We start from the raw sequence: 20,386 nt of genomic DNA, 5'->3' as shown, positions 1-20,386 counted from the left end.
GAAGGTGAGCTTGGTGAAGGAGGCAGTGCCCCGTGCCAAGACGAAACTGTAGCGTGAAGCATAATTTAAGGATTAGTTCTAAATAAATAGCCACGTTCAAAGCCAGCGGGTGAATCGGTGCTCGTTCACCCCAGAAACGGGCACCTGTGGGTGCAGAGAAGGTGGGTGCGGGGAGTCACAGCCCTTCCAGCCCCGAGCAGACGCCCACGGCTCCGGCTTCAATGGCAGAAGGTGCAGACACTGCGGATGAGGGTGTGCAACTTCCTCAAAAGACATCTCAGAGCCGGATGTGCCCCCCGGTCCTGCCCCGCTCGGCCCTGTCCCCTTCGCCACCAGGGGACCCCAGATGCCTGTTCTCTCCTCGGCAGGATGCTGTGAGGGTTTAAAAGAGAACAACACAGCCCGGCCGGCGTGGCTCAGGGGTTGAGCGTCAACCTATGAACCAGGAGGTCAGGGTTCAATTCCCGTCAGGGCACAGGCCCGGGATGCGGGCTCGATCTCCAGTGTGGGGCGTGCAGGAGGCAGTGGTCGATGGTTCTCTCTCCCTCTCCCTTCCTCTCTGAAATCAATAAACGTATATTTTTAAAGTAAAATAAAAGAACAACACGGGGGAGGCTCTCGCAGGGCCTGCCCAACGGCCTTGAGAAGGAAGGTCTTGTCGGAGTGGCATGGCGATGGTCACTTACTCTGTGTGACAAGTCGGACCTGAGAGCGACACCCAGGACGCTCGTCACGGAGCCTGTGGGCGAGGCCGAAACAGGGCAGTGGACAGGCCCCGGGAGAGGCAGTGCTAGCCTAGAACGCATCCCGTGTAAAACAGAGATGACGGGCCACAGGCACTGATCCGCCGTCCTCCCGCACGTGCGGGGAGGGAGGAAGCAAGCTTTACTCCTTTCACAGACGGAGACCTGCAATTACACCACCGCTGCCCGGGATGGGCAGTAGGTGTGGGTTCTACAAACTGGCCTTTGAGTAAATTACACCAGTGTGTCATACCTCATCCTCATCCACACGTTCGGGTATATTGGGCCGCCCCAATTAGACAGACACACTCACACACACACACACACACACACACACTCACACACACACACACACACACACACTCACACACACACACATACTCACACACACACACTCACACACACACACACACTCTCTCACACACACACACACACACACACACACACTCTCACACACACACTCACACACACACACACACACACACACACACACACTCACACTCACTCGCACACACACTCCACTCACACACACACACTCACACTCACACACACACACTCACACACACTCACTCACACACACTCACACACACACACACACACACACACACACACACACACACACAGCTCTGGGAGCAGCAAATTCTTCCTGGTCTACAGATACAAAGGTTTACAGTCTGGGAATACAGGCGCCACGAGGCAGGAGACAGACCCTCGTGGTCACGGCGACACCCCCAGGGCACGGGGCTGAGCGAATATACAGGAACAGCTGCACAGTCCTCTCTCAGGACGCAGCGTGCCGGTGTCCCAAACTCGGGCTCGCCCGTGCGCCGGCTTCAGCAGCTCGGGCTGCTGGGGTCAGTCGATGGAGTCTTCACACAGTCGGTAAAATGGACATTATACCAAAGTACCGCTCTCAATCGTAGACATTCCCTAGCGCTCCACTAACCTCTCCTAAGATCTGCAAAAGGTTTTTGTTCATCTTTTAAAGAATGAAGTTGGGGGTCTTCATGGGTTTGTGGGGGTTTTTGGAATGTTTGCTTGTGTTTTATTTTTTAAGAATTAACCTTTGGTGGGCCTTAATATTCAATTCACAGATACAATAAGAGTGATGCATCATCATTCATAATGACCATCTATTTTTTAAAAAGCAATAGCTCAATGAGCTGCCATTGCCTAACCTATGAAAGAGAGGGATTTTCACTCTCTCATTTTGAACTTATTTCTGGAAGTCAATGAGAATAATCACAATGTAGATAAATTATAGAATAAATGAAAAATGCTTAAGTTTATATAAATATAAGCTATATAAAAATTAAAATTCTGACTAGATACTTCTCTAAAGAGGACACACAGCCTGGCCAGTGTGGCTCAGTGGTTGAGCATCAACCTATGAACTAGGAGGTCACAATTCAATTCCGGTCAGGGCACATGCCCGGTTGCGGGCTTGATCCCCAGTGAGGATTGTGCAGTAGGTAGCTGATCAATGATTCTTTCTCATCATTGATGCTTCTATCTCTCCCTCTCCCTTCCTCTCTGAAATCAATATAAATATATTTAAAAAATAAAAAGGACATACAGCTGGCCAGTAGATACATGAAAAGATGCTCAAGGTCACTAATCATCAGAGAGATGCAAATTAAAACAAGGAGACATCACCTCACACCTGTCAGAACGGCTACCAGAGACACATCAACGAATACCAAGAGCTGGCGAGGATGTGGAATGAAGGGAGCCCTCGTGCACTGCTGGTGGGAGTGCAGACTGTGCGGCCACTGTGGGAAGCAGTGTGGAGGTTTCTCAGAAAATTAAAAATGGAGCTGCCATTTGACCCAGCGGCCCCACGTCTGGGCTTATACCCACAGACCCCGAAACCCTGATGCAGAAGAATACACGCGCCTTATGTCGTGGGAACTTCACCACTGAGTTCATCAAAAGGGCCGAGCATGAAGCAAAACTTTAGTCTGGGAGGGACTGTCATATAATAAAATTGATAACTTTAGTCTTTTTTTTTTAATGGTTGAGGCTTCATCATTTAAATTTTTAAAAATATTTTTTATTGATTTTTTTTTTTTACAGAGAGGAAGGGAGAGGGATAGAGAGTTAGAAACATTGATGAGAGAGAAACATCGATCAGCTGCCTCCTGCACACCCCCTACTGGGGATGTGCCCACAACCAAGGTACATGCCCTTGGCCGGAATCGAACCTGGGACCCTTCAGTCCGCAGGCCGACGCTCTATCCACTGAGCCAAACCGTTCAGGGCAATACCTTTAGTCCTTATTTTTACTTAAGAAGGTGTGTTTGGTGGTGGACATATTTCACCGGAAATGTAGAGATCACAAAAGCACTAACTTAAAATCAAACTATTTCTAAAACGCACTGGAAGCGCCGCAGCTTCGGCGGCACAGAGGGCACTCGGCCGGCAGGAGGAGCTCGGAGCGCTAGGGGGAGCTCCGTGACACTGCTCCCCGCGGGGCTGGGCTGCCCTCACTCCTCACAGACGACAAGTATTGTCATGACGGCACCGGGACAGATCCTCAGGGTAAACGCGGATTCTCATGTAAAACCCGACACTTCGAGGTATGAGTTATTAAAATGGAAAACAAAAAATCCTGGGGAAATGCTTCTCAGTCCACTGATCTCCCGCTTTGTTGAAAGATAGCTGGAAGTTTCGAAGTTAATGCTGATAAACAGGTGAGCTGATTGAAGCTATAAATATCTTCAAAGAGCTATTCAAAGCTTATGGAAATCCTCTTTTAATGAGGTGAACACACGAAGATGAGCTCTGCTTGAATGCCGAGGAGAGCCCAGGACTGCACTGCACACAATGGGCTGCAAACGCTATTTCCAGCCTTCTCGAGACAGACGCCCTATTGTCCATGGTTCTGGTTCCTCAGACCCTTCTGGATCTTCCGGAGGTGGCCGCAGCCATAAGAAAGGAACTTCCGGGAACACGCGCGGGCGCGGGCCCTGCCCCACCACCAGCTCCCCTGGCAGAGCTCTCTGCGGGCCTTTGGCTGGCCCCGAGGTGACGGCGGCTCCAGGTGCCGTCAGGAGCGGCTCCCTTTCCACCTTGCCGGAAGCCGGTCCATCCTTGCTGCTTGACACAGTCGCTGCAGGAAAGAAACATCTGCACAGCATATGTTTCAAGGGACCTGGCGTATATAGCATACTGTTCTTAATATGTTTGCTCCCCTGAGCGCTGTGTGTTTTAACCAAGGTCACCTCTCCGAGAAAGGTTGTTTCCCCAGGTAGGAATTTTTCCCTGAAGTCAGGGAGGGGATGAAACTCCTTAACTAAGTGCCAGGCGGGCAGTTAATCACTACAAACAATCATGCTTAAGCTACATAATCTTTACTCCCTGGAATGGAGATAAGAAACGCCCTAACCTTTGTAATAGAAATTGACAGGATTAAAATCAACTGGGATAAATACGGATGTAACAAGACAATAAACAGCAGAACCTCTCTGGAGATCCAGACCAGAACTTGGCTGGAGATCCTGGCTGGAGATCCTGGCTAGGCTGCTGATCAACTGAACACTGTCTCCGTGTCCTTCCTTCTTCGCCGACTCCGTCTACGCCTTTGGGAACCCCTGGACCTGCTGGGGTTGGACCCCGGCACCACCTAAACCAGCCGTGGGCAAACTACGGCCCGCGGGCCGGATCCAGCCCGTTTGAAATGAATAAAACTAAAAAAAAAAAAAAAAGACCGTGCCCTTTTATGTAATGATGTTTACTTTGAATTGATATTAGTTCACACAAACACTCCATCCATGCTTTTGTTCCGGCCCTCCGGTCCAGTTTAAGAACCCATTGTGGCCCTCGAGTCAAAAAGTTTGCCCACCCCTGACCTAAACTCACTCTGTCAGTGACCTTACCCAGGGCCATAGCTTTCAAGACCCACATGCAGACAGAAGTCACTCGTCAGCTGCCACCGGAGAAGAACTGCAGTGACTTTAATTCACACAGAAGAGCCTTCAGCACAGGGGAGTAATCAGGGGCGTACCTGAAAGGCAGCTCCCTCACGCAGGGCGTTAGGAAAAGCACTTCCCCTCCCAGCGCCTGCTGCGACCTGCAGGACAGGCTACGACTTGCTCCTCGGAGCTCAAGCCTGGATGGAGCGGGTCCTCCCCGGGGCTGCAGCAATTCATGTGGGCTGTTCTCTGAGATGGGCTCACCTCACCATTTTATTGAAAAGGCTCCCCTGGGCTGATGTCGCACATGCTGCCGCGGCTGAATGGTCAGGAGGGGTGTGGAGTGCTACACTGAGGACCTAGAAGTGGCTGGCAGTCACAGTTTCCAAGGGTTAATGGACGTCCATGTCCATTAACCCTTGTCAAGGGCAACTCGGTGGGATGCCCCCCCGGTTAACAGGAGGAAATGGGAGAATTATTCCAAGGTAAACAGTAGGGAAAAAAGAAACAAGTGCTCTGAGAATGGGGCATTAAAACTGGCTTCGAGAACAGAGGTGATTACTTGAAACCTCTTTGTTGAAATTTTGATTCACCCATTGATTGAAAATGTCAGTCGAGCCCTAGCCGGTTTGGCTCAGTGGATAGAGCGTCGGCCTGCAGGCTGAAGGGTCCCAGGTTTGATTCTGGTCAAGGGCATGCACCTTGGTTGCGGGCACATCCCCAGTAGGAGGTGTGCAGGAGGCAGCTGATCAATGTTTCTAACTCTCTATCCCTCTCCCTTCCTCTCTGTAAAAAATAACATATATATATATATACACACACACACGTCAGCCGACCAGGTACATGTTCGGTAGGTCTCTATGGCACAGTAGGTGGGCTGTCTGAATTCTCTCTCCTCTTCACCTACCATCCTCAGATCCTTTCAAAATTATGTGAGCTAAAGGTCCGTGATGTGTGCACCATTCGTAGGCCTGTATTTGTAACCTCACCGGGCAACTAAGGAGGGTGCGTGGGTTTTGACTGGTCGCAAATCCTGCCTCCCAGTTCTCAGGAAAGAGAATGATAAGCTAATTATTCAGTGCAAACTAGATATTATTCCCGAGAGGAATGTTGTATTTCCATCTTCCCAAGAATTACTGATTCCCTCCAATCACCAAGGACTGTGAACATAATTCATGAATATATCGTATCATCAATCCATCAATAACTTGTAGTTACGGGCAACAACTGTCAAACAGCAGAGTAAAAACACATTACAACCAGATCGCTCCCTTCGGCCCAATTACTGTAAACCGGAGCAGCGCGGAGAAGCAGCTGCTCCTCGGAGACACCTGCCTGGCGAGCAGTGGGCAGCGATCTCCAGGTTTTCTAACGCAGCCCGAGGAGCAGGCTGTGGGCAGCGGTGTCTGTGCGGAGGCGGCGGGTTCTGCTTCGTCGGCTGCCTTGCCGAGTGGCTCTGGTCCTACATGCTAAGATCAGGATGTTCTTTCACTCGCGAAGCTTTTGAAGGGCCCACTGATCACATTTTGATCCCCGAGGAGGTGATGACCAGGCCACGGATGTGGTCCGGACTGTTCCGGCCACCTGCACTGTGTTAAGGCGCAGAGCTAGAGGCACTCCAGGTGTTGTCATGACCCGGGACTGACGGGGGAAAAGCTTTACAAACATGTCGAGAGCAGTCTGGAGGCCCCGTTCAGAGTGATGCTTGGAAAAAATGAAAAGATTATATAACTTCCTGCCACAGAGAAATCATAGTCTCTCACTGACTAACTCCAAATGCACTGAGAGTGGTTTTTCTGTAGCTGGTATGTATTTCTTGTCAGCTGGTATGTGTTTTTTTCACATCAAATGTCATGCTGTGGAGAGCAGACATCCTTTCATTTGGGAAATTGTGACTCAGATATTTTACAAAAACGGAGATATTTGTTCTCACATCAGAGTGTATAGGGTTCGTGCTGATGTTACACGCCAGGCAAAATCAAAGCAATTTTCCATGAACACTTAGATCCAATTTTAAAAGGATGAAAAATGGAACCAAAAGACCTTGGTTCAAACCTGAGCCTCACTCCCTTTGAGCTGCGGGACTCTGAGGAGGAAATTTAGTCTTTCCTGTCACTTTCTGTATAAACAAAGGTCATAGTTATGTTCCCAGTGAAAATCAAGTAAGATAAGTGTAAAAGTTTCATAAACTATTAAGTGCTAGTAAAAAAAAATTATTTTATTGAGAGTGAAAAAAATTGTGTCTCTACAACAGTGGCTCTCAACCTTCCTAATGCCACAACCCTTGAATACAGTTCCTCATGTTGTGGTGGCCCCCAACCATAAAATTATTTTCGTTGCTACTTCATAACTGTAATTTTGCTACTGTTATGAATTGTAATGTAAATATCTGATATGCAGGATGTATTTTCATTGTTACAAATTGAACATAATTAAAGCATAGTGATTAATCACAAAAACAATATATAATTATACATGTGTTTTCCAATGGTCTTAGGCGACCCCTGTGAAAGGGGTCCCCCAAAGGGGTCGCGACCCACAGGTTGAGAACCGCTGCTCTACAATGAACTTAGAATAATGGCTGGCAGGAGAAAAATATGATTTTCTGTAACAGTTCACACATTAACTAGGACTACTTCAGCCTCATTCTCAAAATAGAAAAACAGCTGAAACTTGGAATTAGGCCAAAGTGCTATGGCGATCTGCTACAATTTGTAGGGCAGGCGTTCATTTACTTCGGATGGAAATGTGAAGAATTTCTGTTCACTGGGGCAGATGGCCCCAATGCATGGTTCATTGTCCTGTAAGAACTTCACTGTTTTGTATCTAGCTTAGCAATCTTATCATGAGTTCTCTTCATCCATCTATCTATCTATCTATCTATCTATCATCTATCTATTATCTATCTATCTATTATCTATCTATCTATCTATCTATCTATCTATCTATCTATCTATCTATCTATCATCTATCTATCCATCCACCCACCCACCTACCATCTGGGAATGGAATATAGGACTGTTCCCCCTCCCTCAAGAACTCACCCCAAGCCCAGCTGGTGTGGCTCAGTGGCTGAGCGTCGACCTATGAACCAGGAGGTCAAGGTTCGATTCCCGGTCAAGGCACATGCCTGGGTTGTGGGCTCAATCCTCAGTGTGGGGCATGTAGGAGGCAGCCGATCAATGATTCTCTCTCATCACTGATGCTTCTATCTCTCTCTCCCTCTCCCTTCTTCTCTGAAATCAATAAAAATAAATTTAAAAAAGAAAAAGAAAATAAAAATTCACCCCAAAATATGTCAGGCCGGCAAAATTCCCCAAACTGTGCAAAATCGTCCTCCACGTCCCCACTTGCGCTGAAAGGGCATATTATAGCAAACATGTCTTTGTTGGAGAAAAACCAAGTACTTGGAAGAATCCTAAAGTGTTTGTAATAATTTGATGTGAGAGCAAATTTAAGTTGCTCGGGCGTGACTGCCAAAGTCTCGTGTTGGGGGGAAGGTTTACCCGGGGGGCGCTCCTTAAACCTGTCCGAGGCACCAGGAAGTTCACGCCCTCCGGCGTGGTCATTAGCATGTATGATGCACAGTGAGATGTGGACACGTGAGACTGAGTCTGAAGCTGATCATTTTATTTCCGTAGCGGGCCTCCAGGGCTGATGGGTGTTTGGCGGGTGTTACCTCATTTATAATCCTAGAGTAATTTTCATCTTGTACTACATTCGACCACCGGCAAATCCGCTGAGGAGAACATACCCTCTAATAATCACGCTGTATCTGCCACAATGTGTATTCACAGCGCAAGCCTTAAAAGCAATTTCGTTCACTTTTTAGCAGCCTTGATGGGAGCAGTTTTAGGTTCACAGCAAAACTGAGCTCAAAGTACAGGGGTTTCCACAGACCCTCTTCACCAACACACACACCACCTTCTCCATTATCGACACCCCCACCCCAGGCGTAGTGCAGGCTGCACACTGCCTGAGTGTACCCCACAAGCCTGCACTGACCGTTGCCACTCACTGTCCACGTTTACCTCAGGGCTCACTCTTGGTGTGGTATATTCTGTGGGTTGGACAAATGTGTGATGGCCTGCATTGTCCTAAAAATACCTCTTTGCTCTATCCCTCCTCGTCCCCCCTTTCCCTCCCCCCCACCCCCAGCCCCTGGCAACCACTGATTTTTTTTACATCTCTATAGTTTTCGTTCTTAGACTGTCCCATAGTGGGGATCACGTGGTAGGCAGGCTTCTCAAATTGGCTTCCTGCACTTAGTCACGTGCACCTGAGTTTCCTCCAAGTCCTTTCATGATTTGCTAGCGCATATGTGTTCAGCTGTGAATAGTATGTTATTGTCTGGATGCAACACAGCTTCTCCGCTCACCTACGAAGGACATTGTGGCTGCTTCTGAGTCCGGGCAATGACGAATGAAGCTGCTGTGACATCCGTGTGCAGGTAATTGCGTAGCCAGCCATTTCCCCTCACCCGAGTGAGCCCCGCGGAGCACGGCCGCTGTGGTGCGTGGTGAGAGTATGCTTACTTCTGTAAGGAACTGTTCAACTGCCCTCCAAAGTGGCCGCTCCATTTTCCATACCCACCGGCGACGAGAGAGAGTTCCCATTGCTCTACAACCCTGCTGGCATTTGGTGCCGTCAGGGTCTTGGATTTTGGCCATTCTGATAGGTGTGTAATGGCATCTCACGGTTTTAACTTGCAATTCCCTAATGACATATGCTACGGAGTCTTCTCATATGCTATTTGCTACTTGCATATGTTCTTTTGGGAGGTGTCTGGGAACATCTTTTGCCTATTTTTTAATTGGGCTGTTCATTTCATTATCAATATTTTGGATAATAGCCTTTATCAGATGTCTTTTGAAAATATTTTCTCCCAGTTTGTGGCTTGCCTTCTCATATCTTGAGATTGTCTTTCACAGGAAGTTGTTTAATTTAATGAAGTCTAGCTTATTATTTATTTCATGGAGCATGCCTATGGTGTTGAACCTAAGCCATCACCATACCCAAGGTCATCTCAGTTTTCTCCCGTGTTATGTTCTAGGAATTTTATAGTTTTGTGTTTCACATTTAAATACATGATCCATTTTGAGGTTTGTGTTTTTTTCTTTTTTGTGGGTTTTTTTTTTTTTTTTGCAGAGTATAAGGTCTGTCAATATTCAGTTGTTCCTGCACCATTTGTTGAAAAGACTATCTGTTCTCCATGAAATCCTCTTTTGTCTTTTGTCAGGGATCAGCTGGCCAGATCATGTGGGTCTGTTTCTGGCTATTTCATTCCATTTACCTATTTGCCTGTTCTTTCACTGGCATGACCTGCCTTCATCACGGTAGCTCGGTAGCCTGGCACCACCTCAGGCAGCATCCATTCCCGCCCTGACTTGGTTCTCCTCCTTCGATGGCGTATCGTATTCTGGGTCTCCTGCCTCTCCCTATAAACTTTAGAATCAGTGGATCCACATCCACAAAACACGGTGCTGGGATTTCCACTGGAGTTGTTTAGATCAAGTTGACATCCTGACAATACTGCGTCTTCTCCATGAACATGGGATATCTCCCCGCTTATTCAGGTCTTTGGCTTCCTTCATCAGAGTTGTGTGAGTTTCCTCACATAGATCCTGCAAATATTTTATCAGGTTTATATTTAAGTTTTTCATTTATGGGGTGCTAATGCAAATGGTATTGTTTTTTATTTCAAATTCCACTTGTTCATTGCTGATAATATAAGAAAGCAACTGACTTTTGTATATTAACTTTGTATCCTGCACTCTTAATAGTTACAGGAGTGTTTTTGTCAATTCTTTCAGATTTTCTATGTAAGTAATCAGGTCATCTGTGAACAAAGTTTTAGATGTTCTTTCAGTCTGTGATGTCTCTGTTACAAATACGTTGATGGTTCTTTCAGATTGACTGTAAGTACTCTCAGTGTTTGTCTAAAATTATGTTCATTTTCCTCATATTTTTGCTGGGTATTTTGGGTACAGAATTCTAAGTCAACAGGTGTTTCACAGTATTTGATATTACATCACCATTTTTCTTCTATTATTCCTGGTAGGGGTCATTCAAATTATTTTCCCATTCCAGTTAATCCTGTCTCTTTATTTGACTTTTAGGTCTTCTCTTTCCTTGGTGTTTTATTTCCTTTATGAAATGAGCTTCCTGGGCTTGAACTTGACCACGAACTGCAGGCTTCTCACTGGCCTTGCCTGGGAGTGTGCACTCTGGAGTCAGAGAAGCTCTCCCCAGCGTCCCTGAGAAATCTGTCTCTCCTCTCGGTTCTGTTCTCACACAAGGGTTTCAGACACAAGGGTTTCCGATCAGTTATACGATCGCCATCTCATTCTGAACTCCTGTTCTCTTAAAACTATGTTTTACGCTTCAACCCCTATCACATTATGGGCCACTGCCTCACCTCTATATTCCAGTTCACTAATTCTCTTCTTGGCATCACCTAATTGGTTGTTTTACTCCATCCACTGGGGACTCTTAAAAATTCCAATAGCTAAAATTACATTCTATTCAATAGCTACCTTTTCCTATGGTGTCTGTGTTAGTTATTTTTTTATTATGCTTTAATTAACATAAAACACATTTGTTGCATATTCTGTTTCTAAATGCCATTTTATTTCCTCAAGTTTGGGGGTGGGGGGGCTTATCTTCTGGTTTATGGTATATAGTCACCTCCACGCAGGAGGAATATTCAGGACTAGTTACGTGTACCCTCGCAGCAGGGTTTGGCTCTGGGGCAGCGATGCCACGCCCCTGAGATCCCTCTGGGAGCTTTCGAGAGTGCCGCTCTGCCTGAAGCATCAGACGCCCCCCAGGTGGGCCCAATGCTGACACTAGCTTCTCATTCTGGGTCGCACAGGTACTGCAGGTTTAGATTTGCTTCACTTCCTCCCATTTCTAACATGTTTTGCCCATTTCTCAAATGTCTTTTCCAGTCTCCTTGGTGCCGAGTGCACGTGAAAGACACCTCCCTCCCCTCCATGCCACCTGGAGGCCACAGGACACCAGCCCAGGCATGTAAGCCCTGGGCTCACTCATTCCTCCACCAATAGTCGGCAGTGCGGTTCCTATTTTTCACTTGTCCCTGGAAACTCATTTTCCCTTTTTTATTTATTTTTTTTTGTGTGTTCTTTTTGGCAATTTCACCTATGATTTTTTAAAATTGATTTCAAAGAGGAAGGGAGAGAAAGAGAAAGATAGAAACATCAATTGCCGGGAGCCGGTCCATGCTTGCTGTCTCAAGGGACCTGGCATATATGGCATACTGTTCTTAATATGTTTGCTCACCTTCTTGGCACTATGTGTTTTAACCAAGATCTCTGAGAAAGGTTGTTTCCCCAGGTAGGGATTTTCCCCTGAAGTTAGGGAGGGAATAAAACCTCTTAACTAAGTGCCAGGCGGGTAATTAATCGCTTTAACTATGAACAATCATGCTTAAGCTACATAATCTTTACTCCCTGGAATGGAGATAAGAAACGCCCTAACCTTTGGAATAGAGATTGATAGGATTGGAATCAACTGGTATAAATACAGATGTAAGAAGACAGAACCAGGAGGCACAGAACCTACACAGAACGTTCTCTAGAGACAGAAGAACTTCGCTAGAGAGAACATGGCAAAAGATCCTGGATAGAAACTGGCCTCAGAACCTAGAGACAGAACCTAGCGAGAGAACATGGCAAAAGATCCTGGACTGAACCTGACTACAGAAATTGGCAAGAGAACCTGACTAGAACCTGGTGACTGAACCTGGCTGGAGAACCTGGACAGAACCTGGCTGGAGAACCTAGCGAGGGAACATGGCTACAGAACCTGGCTGGAGAACCTGGAGAACCTAGCAAGAGAACATGGACACAGAACCTGGCTGGAGATCTGAAGCAGAACTTCGCTGGGAATCCAGACCAGAACTTGGCTGGAGATCCTGGCTGGAGATCCTGGCTAGGCTGCTGATCAATTGAACACTGTCTCCGTGTCATTCCTTCTTCGCCGACTCCGTCCACGCCTTTGGGAACCCCTGGACTTGCTGGGGTTGGACCCCGGCAATCAATGATGAGAGAAAATCATTGGTCGGCTGCTGCCTGCATGCCCCCTACTGGGGATTGAGCCTGCAACCGGGCATGTAGCCTGACTGGGAATCGAACCCTGACCTCCTGGCTCATGGGTCGATGCTGAACCACTGAGCCACGCCAGACGGGCCTCCCCTGTGATTTTAAATGTAACGAATTTAGCTTCTCTGACTCCATTTCATATGATTTTAGGTCTGCATCTTGCTGGCTCCAGAACTAGCCCAGAGCTGCCTGTGTGTCCACTTAATTGTAGGGGGAGAGAAACGAACAGCTCTCCTGTGGGGCCATTAGTACTGTTTGGTGCTGTTAGTCACGCACAGTTGAAAGCAATCCTGTCGTACTCTGACTATGTAGATTGGAGGCTAAGAGATTAAAGGAAACACATCACTGTTGTCAACGGAGCAGAGACCCCACCCCTACGAAAGCGGAGCACCCTGTAATGGCTTCAGCCCAAAGGGGAGGGCCTCTGTGCGGAGGGCAAACTGACACTGAGATAATGGCTTAGCAGGGATAGGCAAACTTTTTGACTCGAGGGCCACAATGGGTTCTTAAACTGGACCGGAGGGCCGGAACCAAAGCATGGATGGAGTGTTTGTGTGAACTAATATAAATTCAAAGTAAACATCATTACATAAAAGGGTACGGTCTTTTCTTTTTTTAGTTTTATTCATTTCAAACGGGCCGGATACGGCCCGCGGGCCGTAGTTTGCCCACGACTGGCTTAGAGCCTGCAAATGACCACAACAACCTCTGAGGTTCTCCTCCTGCTTTTACAAACGTCTCTACGTGTGGACAGCGGCTACAGCAGGGGTCCTCAAACTACGGCCCATGGGCCACATGCAAATACAAATATTGTATTTGTTCCCGTTTTGTTTTTTTACTTCAAAGTAAGATATGTGCAGTGTGCATAGGAATTTGTTCATAGTTTTTTTTTTAAACTAGAGTCCGGTCCTCCAACAGTCTGAGGGACAATGAACTGACCCCCTGTTTAAAAAGTTTGAGGACCCCTGGGCTACAGTGTTTGGACAGGTTCAAGCCTCGGACTAATGAGAGGGCACGTTCCCCTCGTGGCAAAGCCACGTGCAAGTCCCAGCTTGGAGGACAAAGTCCTCCCAGCACAATGACAGCCAAAGGCTATGGCTGTGAGCTTGACCTTATGGTCCGAACCCGTGGTCCCAGGAGGCTGAGTGATGTGGGCTTGACAGAGTTCAGGTGCATGTAACTGAGTAGATTCGAAACCTGAGAGAACATTGTAAACATCCTGACCACGCCCTTGCTTTGCCTCGGGGGATCTGACCATAAAATAAAGACCCGGCTTACAGGCTGTGCCAGTGTCTCCTCATCCAGGCAGTGACCCACCTGGTCCAGCTATATTCTCTTGTCTGTTTTCTTTAATCCTTCACCGCCCTCCTCAGGTTTACCCTTGGCCGTGCTGGAGGCGGTTCATCTACATCATCAGAAACACCATCAACCAAAAGTATTTTGATTGAATAAGAAATAGAAGAAAGACAGAAGTCGAGAGAGATATACATGTAACTTAATCATATATTTTGACCCCAGTACAAAGCACCATGTGTCCCTAGACCCCTAGCTCTTGGGGAAAAAGATTACTATCTTCATGGCAGGACACCTTCCCCATCCCATGTGCATTCCCAGCGGGAGAGCCTTCTCTGGGGCACTCACTGAATGCACCACCTCAAGTTCCATCAAACACTCCCCTCCTGCGACGGCACCTCCTGCGACGTAGGCCCATCGTGAACGACATGGGGGCATGGAGAGCCCTTCTCTGTGGAGACTCCACCACCCAACGCGCTTTGCTGGGTTCAGGTGTCCTCAAACTACGGCCCGCGGGCCACATGCAAATACAAATACTGTATTTGTTCCCGTTTTGTTTTTTTTTACTTCAAAATAAGATATGTGCAGTGTGCATAGGAATTTGTTCATAGTTTTTTTTTAAACGATAGTCCGGCCCTCCAGCGGTCTGAGGGACAGTGAACGGGCCCCCTGTTTAAAAAGTTTGAGGACCCCTGTGCCTAAACAGTCACATAGTTACCTGGTCTGCCCACTGTCCGCGCAGCGCCCTCTCTGTCGTCGTGCAGAATGACGGCCAGGCCCGCGGAGTCGGTGGGGAGCACGGAGCTGCTGAAGTCCACGCGGGTCAGGCTCTCGGGCTCCCTTGCGAAGGCCCCCGCAGTGCCTGGGGGACGGTCCCCGCCGGCGGCCATCGCGGGGCCTTCTCTCCCGGGTCTCAGCACCACGTGGACGATGCTCTGCTGGCCCAGGTCGCAGCTCTGCGGGAACAGAGAGAAACACACAGATGCTAGTCTAGCGTGCACACGCTGGTGGGTGAAGTCGCCTGAGTTCCAGGACGGGTGCAAGACTAAACTCTGCTTCTGTGGATGTCGGCTTGCAGTCATGGGACATAAGGAGGGGACGTGGGATAGGCGTGTGAGGGGTAAGGTGGCACCCGTCCCCCGCCAAGGGCACCGCGCTTACATGTGTGCCTGTCCCGCCAGACAGGGAAATGGGGGGGTGGGTGAATGAAAGGCAGCCACAAAAAACCAAAGTACTGTCCAAAGGGACATAAACTGTGGTAGACAAAGAGGTGCCCTGCATGCCCAGCCTACTCAGGACAGTGAGAGGCGATGCTGCTTAAAACTGGTGACTTCAGAAGCGGCGTGCCCTTAGATTCTAAGGCTTAGAGGCATCACTTCATTCGTTCATTCATTCATTCATTGATTCATACACGTTTTTATTGATTTTTAGATAGAGGAAGGGAGAGACAGAAACATCAATGATTCATTGATTGGCTGCCTCCTGCACGCCCCCTACTGGGAATCCAGCCCACAACCTGGGCAGGTACCCTAACCAGGAATCTAAACCCAGACCCCTTGGTTCATGGATGATGCACAACCCATTGAGCCACACCAGCCAGGCGGATGGCCCACTTTAAGGCTGGCTTTCATCTCCGCTTTCGGAAGCAGAGAGACCTGGTTATTATCAAGTCCAGGGCACTTTCTCTGGAATTCAAGATCAATGTGTTTATGGAGGACACCACATACACCCCAAACACATCGCCACCCCAAGGGGGACCCCAAGAGTCACACCTGCTCCATCTGCTTTCACAGTAAAAGGCGAGACTATTCACAAAGATGCTCTCTCTGTGGATATGGATGTGTATGAACAGGAGATGGTAAAATTTGGTGGAATTAAAATTAGAAGTCAGATTTGCTAGGGCAGAAACTAGACTACTTTCCATGAAACCATGAAACCGCAATTTCAGAACATCTACCAGACAGACACTGTCAGGCAGCTGTCTGCCCCCCGCCCCCCGCCCCCTCCCCACCACCCCACTTCCCACAGAGCGAGGGCCTCGCTCTCCACAAACCCCAACCCCAATGTCTTCAAAATGCCTGTTGACATTCTCACTTTAGGAATGCTCAGAGAACGCCCAGGCAGAACACAACGATAATTTTAAAGTAATAACTCCTGTCCCCGCGCATCCCCAGCCTGCACCCCCACTCTGCACTGTGAGACTTAGGGGGTGCCGTCCCTCCGAGGCTTTGCTTGCTGTCTGTCTTGTCCGTTCTGGGAGGTCCTGGGGTGCTCTGGTCCTAAACACCAGGCCCACCATTGGGTTTCCCGGGCCAGAGACTGGAGAACAAGGCTGACAACCCCTGCCTGCCCACCCCCCGTCTTGGACGCGGAAAGACAAGGTGGATGCCGGCTGAGGAGTTAGTTACGGAGCCGGAATGCAGAGAGGAAGGCTGGCGGTGAAGGTGTGCCCACCGGGACAGGGAACCCCTACCTGCTGCCAGAGGGGCAGGGCCTGGCCCAGGGGCCAGCTCCAGGGCCTGGATTCTCAGCAAGCAGCCAGCTCTGCCCCGAGGAGCTCAGGTGGCACCTGCCTCTTCCTTTCCCACCCAGGCTCAAGGCCTCAGTCCCAGACCCGGTGGACATGGTCACCTCCAGGCTGTCTGTTCCCCTGGGTGGTGGTACAGTCCTAAAGTGACCCACCAATGACCTGCTTAATTAACCCCTCCCGTGGAGGGTGGGAGAGGCTGCCTAGATTATGTTAATCAACTTGAAAGAATTGATCATCTCATCAGGCAAATCTTGGGGTAATGGTGGACCCTTAAAAGTTTCAAGAGTTCTTCCTGGTGAAAATATTGGAATCATGAGAGGGACTGTGCAGGAAAGTGTGGACGAAAGGGGCCACATGCTAACCTGACAGCTCAGGAGAGGCCTGCATGGCGGTCTTGCAAACTCAGACCTAAAGTCACCACAAAGGATGGCCTGAAATTAAAGTTTAACTAAAGCAGTGATGGTGGGCAGTTACGTCCTAGGCTGGTATCTTCACTGACAAGGTCAACCTTTACCTTAACTGAGCTGTCTTTCTGCATCTATGATAACATACCCTTGAAATGTCTGGGAACCTGTAACTTCCCTGGAGCCCCTGGGGCACAACCTAATGTTAATTGATCCTGCGCCCACCTAAGTGTGTGTCCATCATGTTACTTTATATCCAATCCCAGGGGTTCCTTGCCCACCCCACTTTGCTCTCTCCCGCCTCTCTAGCCTGTCACCAATGGATCTCATGTCACCCACCTCCCTCCCTTTCCTTTGATTGCAATGAATACAGATGTAACCCGCCATTCTCCGGAGCATTATCTCAATTCGCTGAGGTTCGGCTTCCCCGCATATGTCGACAATTTCGCTCAAATGAACTCACAAAAATTCTTTACAGGTTTCAATGGTTAGCAAAAGGGATCTCCAAGGCTGCTGTGAACATGGGGGCGGGAAGCCTGAGGGGCAGGGGGCCTGGGGGTCGGGGAGCCGCTGAGAGCCCCAGGGGCCTAGCAACAACCATCCATTGCAGGGTGGGACTTCGCCCCAGGGTGACCTTCCTCCCCGCATACGCTGGGCAGGAGGTTTGGACCCCTGACCTTTCCCCCCTAGAGGTAACATCTGGCCTCAGTTGTATTTCAGCTCCAGGCCCAGAGAAGCAACAGAACCAGCCGAGCAACTCCACTGCTGACATCAGGACCAGCTGCAGGGAATAATGACCCCCTGCCCTGCCCTGGTGCCGCCAATCAATCAGGGGGGACCCCAACCTTGAGAGGACACACCTGGAAAGCTGCTGCATATTCTTCTGAGACCTTCCCGGGACCTCCCCTAACCTCTTCCCTTAGACCCTTAGGATGGGGGAGCCCCACCCCCCTCCCCCCAGGCACATGACCATTAGCTCCGGCCTCCCAAGCTCCAGGGCCTTCCTCTCCCTCCACCCTCCTTCCCTCCGACCAGTCCCTCTAGGAACCGCTTCTTCTGCCTGTGATTTCCCAGTAACGTCCTCACAGTGTGGGCCTTGGCTGACTTCCTTCCCACCGGAACCCAAGTACCGAGGGTGCTGGGCCCAGGGTTGCCCGGACCCCACGGGTCAGACACCCGGTGCTATTCCCGCCGCTGCCAACAACAAACCCGCGCAAAGACCACCCACCCCACACCAGGTGGTCGCCAACCCAGGACGTCCCCGGGGTGCCGCCCTCCCAGGCCCTTCCTTCCACCTCCTGCTGCCGATGCTGCGGAGGGAGCCCAGGCCCCAGGCTGGAGGCGGAGGCCGCGGTCGGGCTGCATCGGGCACTACGGGGACTTACGGAGCGGAGCGTCTCGGGCTGTGGACGTGCATGTGCTCCCAGCAGAGGCAGGAGTAGGGGGTCTGTTCTACAGACAGGGAGACGCGTGAGCCCCCCTGGGCGGGGCCGGCAGGACAGCCCCTGGGGCCCAGGGAGGGGAGCGGGCCCTGAGGGGAGCGGGCAGGCTGTCTGCTCAGCCCCATCCAGCTGGCTCAGGCAGCAGCTTCCCCCTCGGGGGCGTCTCCCTCCTCCTCCCCTGCCACGTGGACCAGCTCGCTCTTCTGGCCTCCTGCGGGGGGCACTGGTTGGTGGGTCCTCCATGGGCCCCTCAGCCCCCACTTGACTCCCCACCATGCCCCCTCGGAGGGCCCACCTGGTTTGGCTTGGACTCCTCCCCGCTGCCACGTGCACCCAGGTGCCCCAGTGACCCATCCTGATGGGAGTCCCCCTCCCGTGTTCAGTTCTTCCAGCCCCACTGTCCCTCCCCCGGCCCGAGCAAGAGCCTTGGAATCTCCCACCTCCGCCATCTCACCTGAGGGCACAAGCTCCGCCCACACACAAGCTCCGCCCACACGTACAAGCACCGCCCATGTGAACAGGAACCGCCCACGTGTACAAGCTCCGCCCATGTGCACAAGCTCCGCCCACTCACAAGCTCCGCCCACATGTACAAGCACCGCCCATGTGCACAAGCTCCGCCCACACACAAGCTCCGCCCACATGCACAAGCACCGCCCACGTGAACAGGAACCGCCCACGTGTACAAGAACACATGGCGCTGCAGAACCTTCGCAAATGCCTCGCATCACCTGCTGCACGGCCGCCCTTCCTGACCAGCGGCCTCCGTCTCTTTCCTCTCCCTCATGTGCACGCGGACCACAGGGCTCTCCGAAAGCGTGTGCTTTCTCTGCCGCCTGCCCTTGGCTAGGTCAGCACGTGACTGAACCGGGGCCTTAAAGTGAACTTGCGCCACTACCCGGCCTTCCAAAGAGCACCAGGCGCGGCTGGTGTGGTTCAGTGGTTGGGCAATGGCCCATAAGCCAGGAGGTCCTGGTCAGGGCACATGCCTGGCTTGGCCTCCACTGGGGGGCATGCAGGATGATGTTCCTCTCTCATCATTGATGTCTCTATCTCTCTCTCCCTCTCCCTCCAACAATCCCTGCCTCTCTCTTTAAAAATCAATAAAAAACATTTAAAAAGAGCAGCCCAGCTGGTCTCCGCCTCCTCAGCCTGGGCCCGGCCCTGCGCACAGGACAGCCCTGAGCCCAGACACCGGTGGACGCGTGCAGCTGCGCCCACAGCTGGCGGCGGGGGGCCACACCCCCTGGGGAGACGCCTGTGGACGGCCGCAGGCTCTGAGGTGCTGCGGCTGTTGGGTCAGCAGTGATAGCGGACGGCACTCCGTTTCCCACTCCAGCTGGACTAGCATTCATGCCATCATGGTTTCTCGTCATGTCAGCGTTCAGCAGCCCTGTACCCGGCCGGCCTTCAGCCCAAGTCCCCCCAACAGCCAGTGCCAGGCTGAGTCCACTCCAGGGGGCGCGCACGTGGGCCGGGCAACAGCTTGGAGACACGGCTGGGAGTGCCATCCTCACAGCCGGGTTCCTTTCGAGGGGGCTCGGGAGTTCCGTCAGATAAGGCTCCTCTCTGCTCAGGGCTGAGGGGCCTGAGAGTCTGCAGATAAAAGGGGAGCCTCTCTCGTCGGGTCGGGCCCTGCCCATCCGCCTGCCAGGCCTCCGCCCCGTCACAGCCTGGCCTTCTGATGCTCCAACTCCACTGAGGAAGCCCTGAGAGCAGCGAGGGGGTCACACTCCCTGTACTCACCACCGTCGCACAGCGCTTTGAGCCTCGGAGAGGCAGAGAGTATGTCACAGACACAGGAGTTGAAAAGGTGAGTGACTAAGGGGAAATGAGAACAAATGAATGAACAAATAGAGACAGTCCTAAGCTCAATACCGAAAGTGCTCCATGGGGAGCCAGAGGGCTGTGGAAGAGAGAATGTGGAATTTAAAGCC

At 50.5% G+C, this 20,386-nt stretch overlaps 1 protein-coding gene across 3 annotated transcripts in view; it reads right to left on the bottom strand.

Moving 5' to 3' along the window:
- The window catches only part of PRKN (parkin RBR E3 ubiquitin protein ligase), a 530,440-nt gene that overhangs the window by 288,235 nt on the left and 221,819 nt on the right, over positions 1–20,386 (bottom strand). For all 3 annotated transcript variants that reach the window (XM_036317340.1, XM_036317341.1, XM_036317342.1), the window contains exon 3: positions 14,792–15,029. In XM_036317340.1, coding sequence (XP_036173233.1) covers positions 14,792–15,029 — 238 coding nt within the window. The remainder of the gene's footprint in view (positions 1–14,791; positions 15,030–20,386) is intronic.

This window comes from Myotis myotis, unplaced genomic scaffold (assembly GCF_014108235.1).
Source record: "Myotis myotis isolate mMyoMyo1 unplaced genomic scaffold, mMyoMyo1.p scaffold_m19_p_7, whole genome shotgun sequence".
Taxonomy (NCBI): Eukaryota; Metazoa; Chordata; class Mammalia; order Chiroptera; family Vespertilionidae; genus Myotis; species Myotis myotis.
Note: the sequence above shows the minus strand (reverse complement) of the source record. Positions and strands in the feature narration are given on the sequence as shown.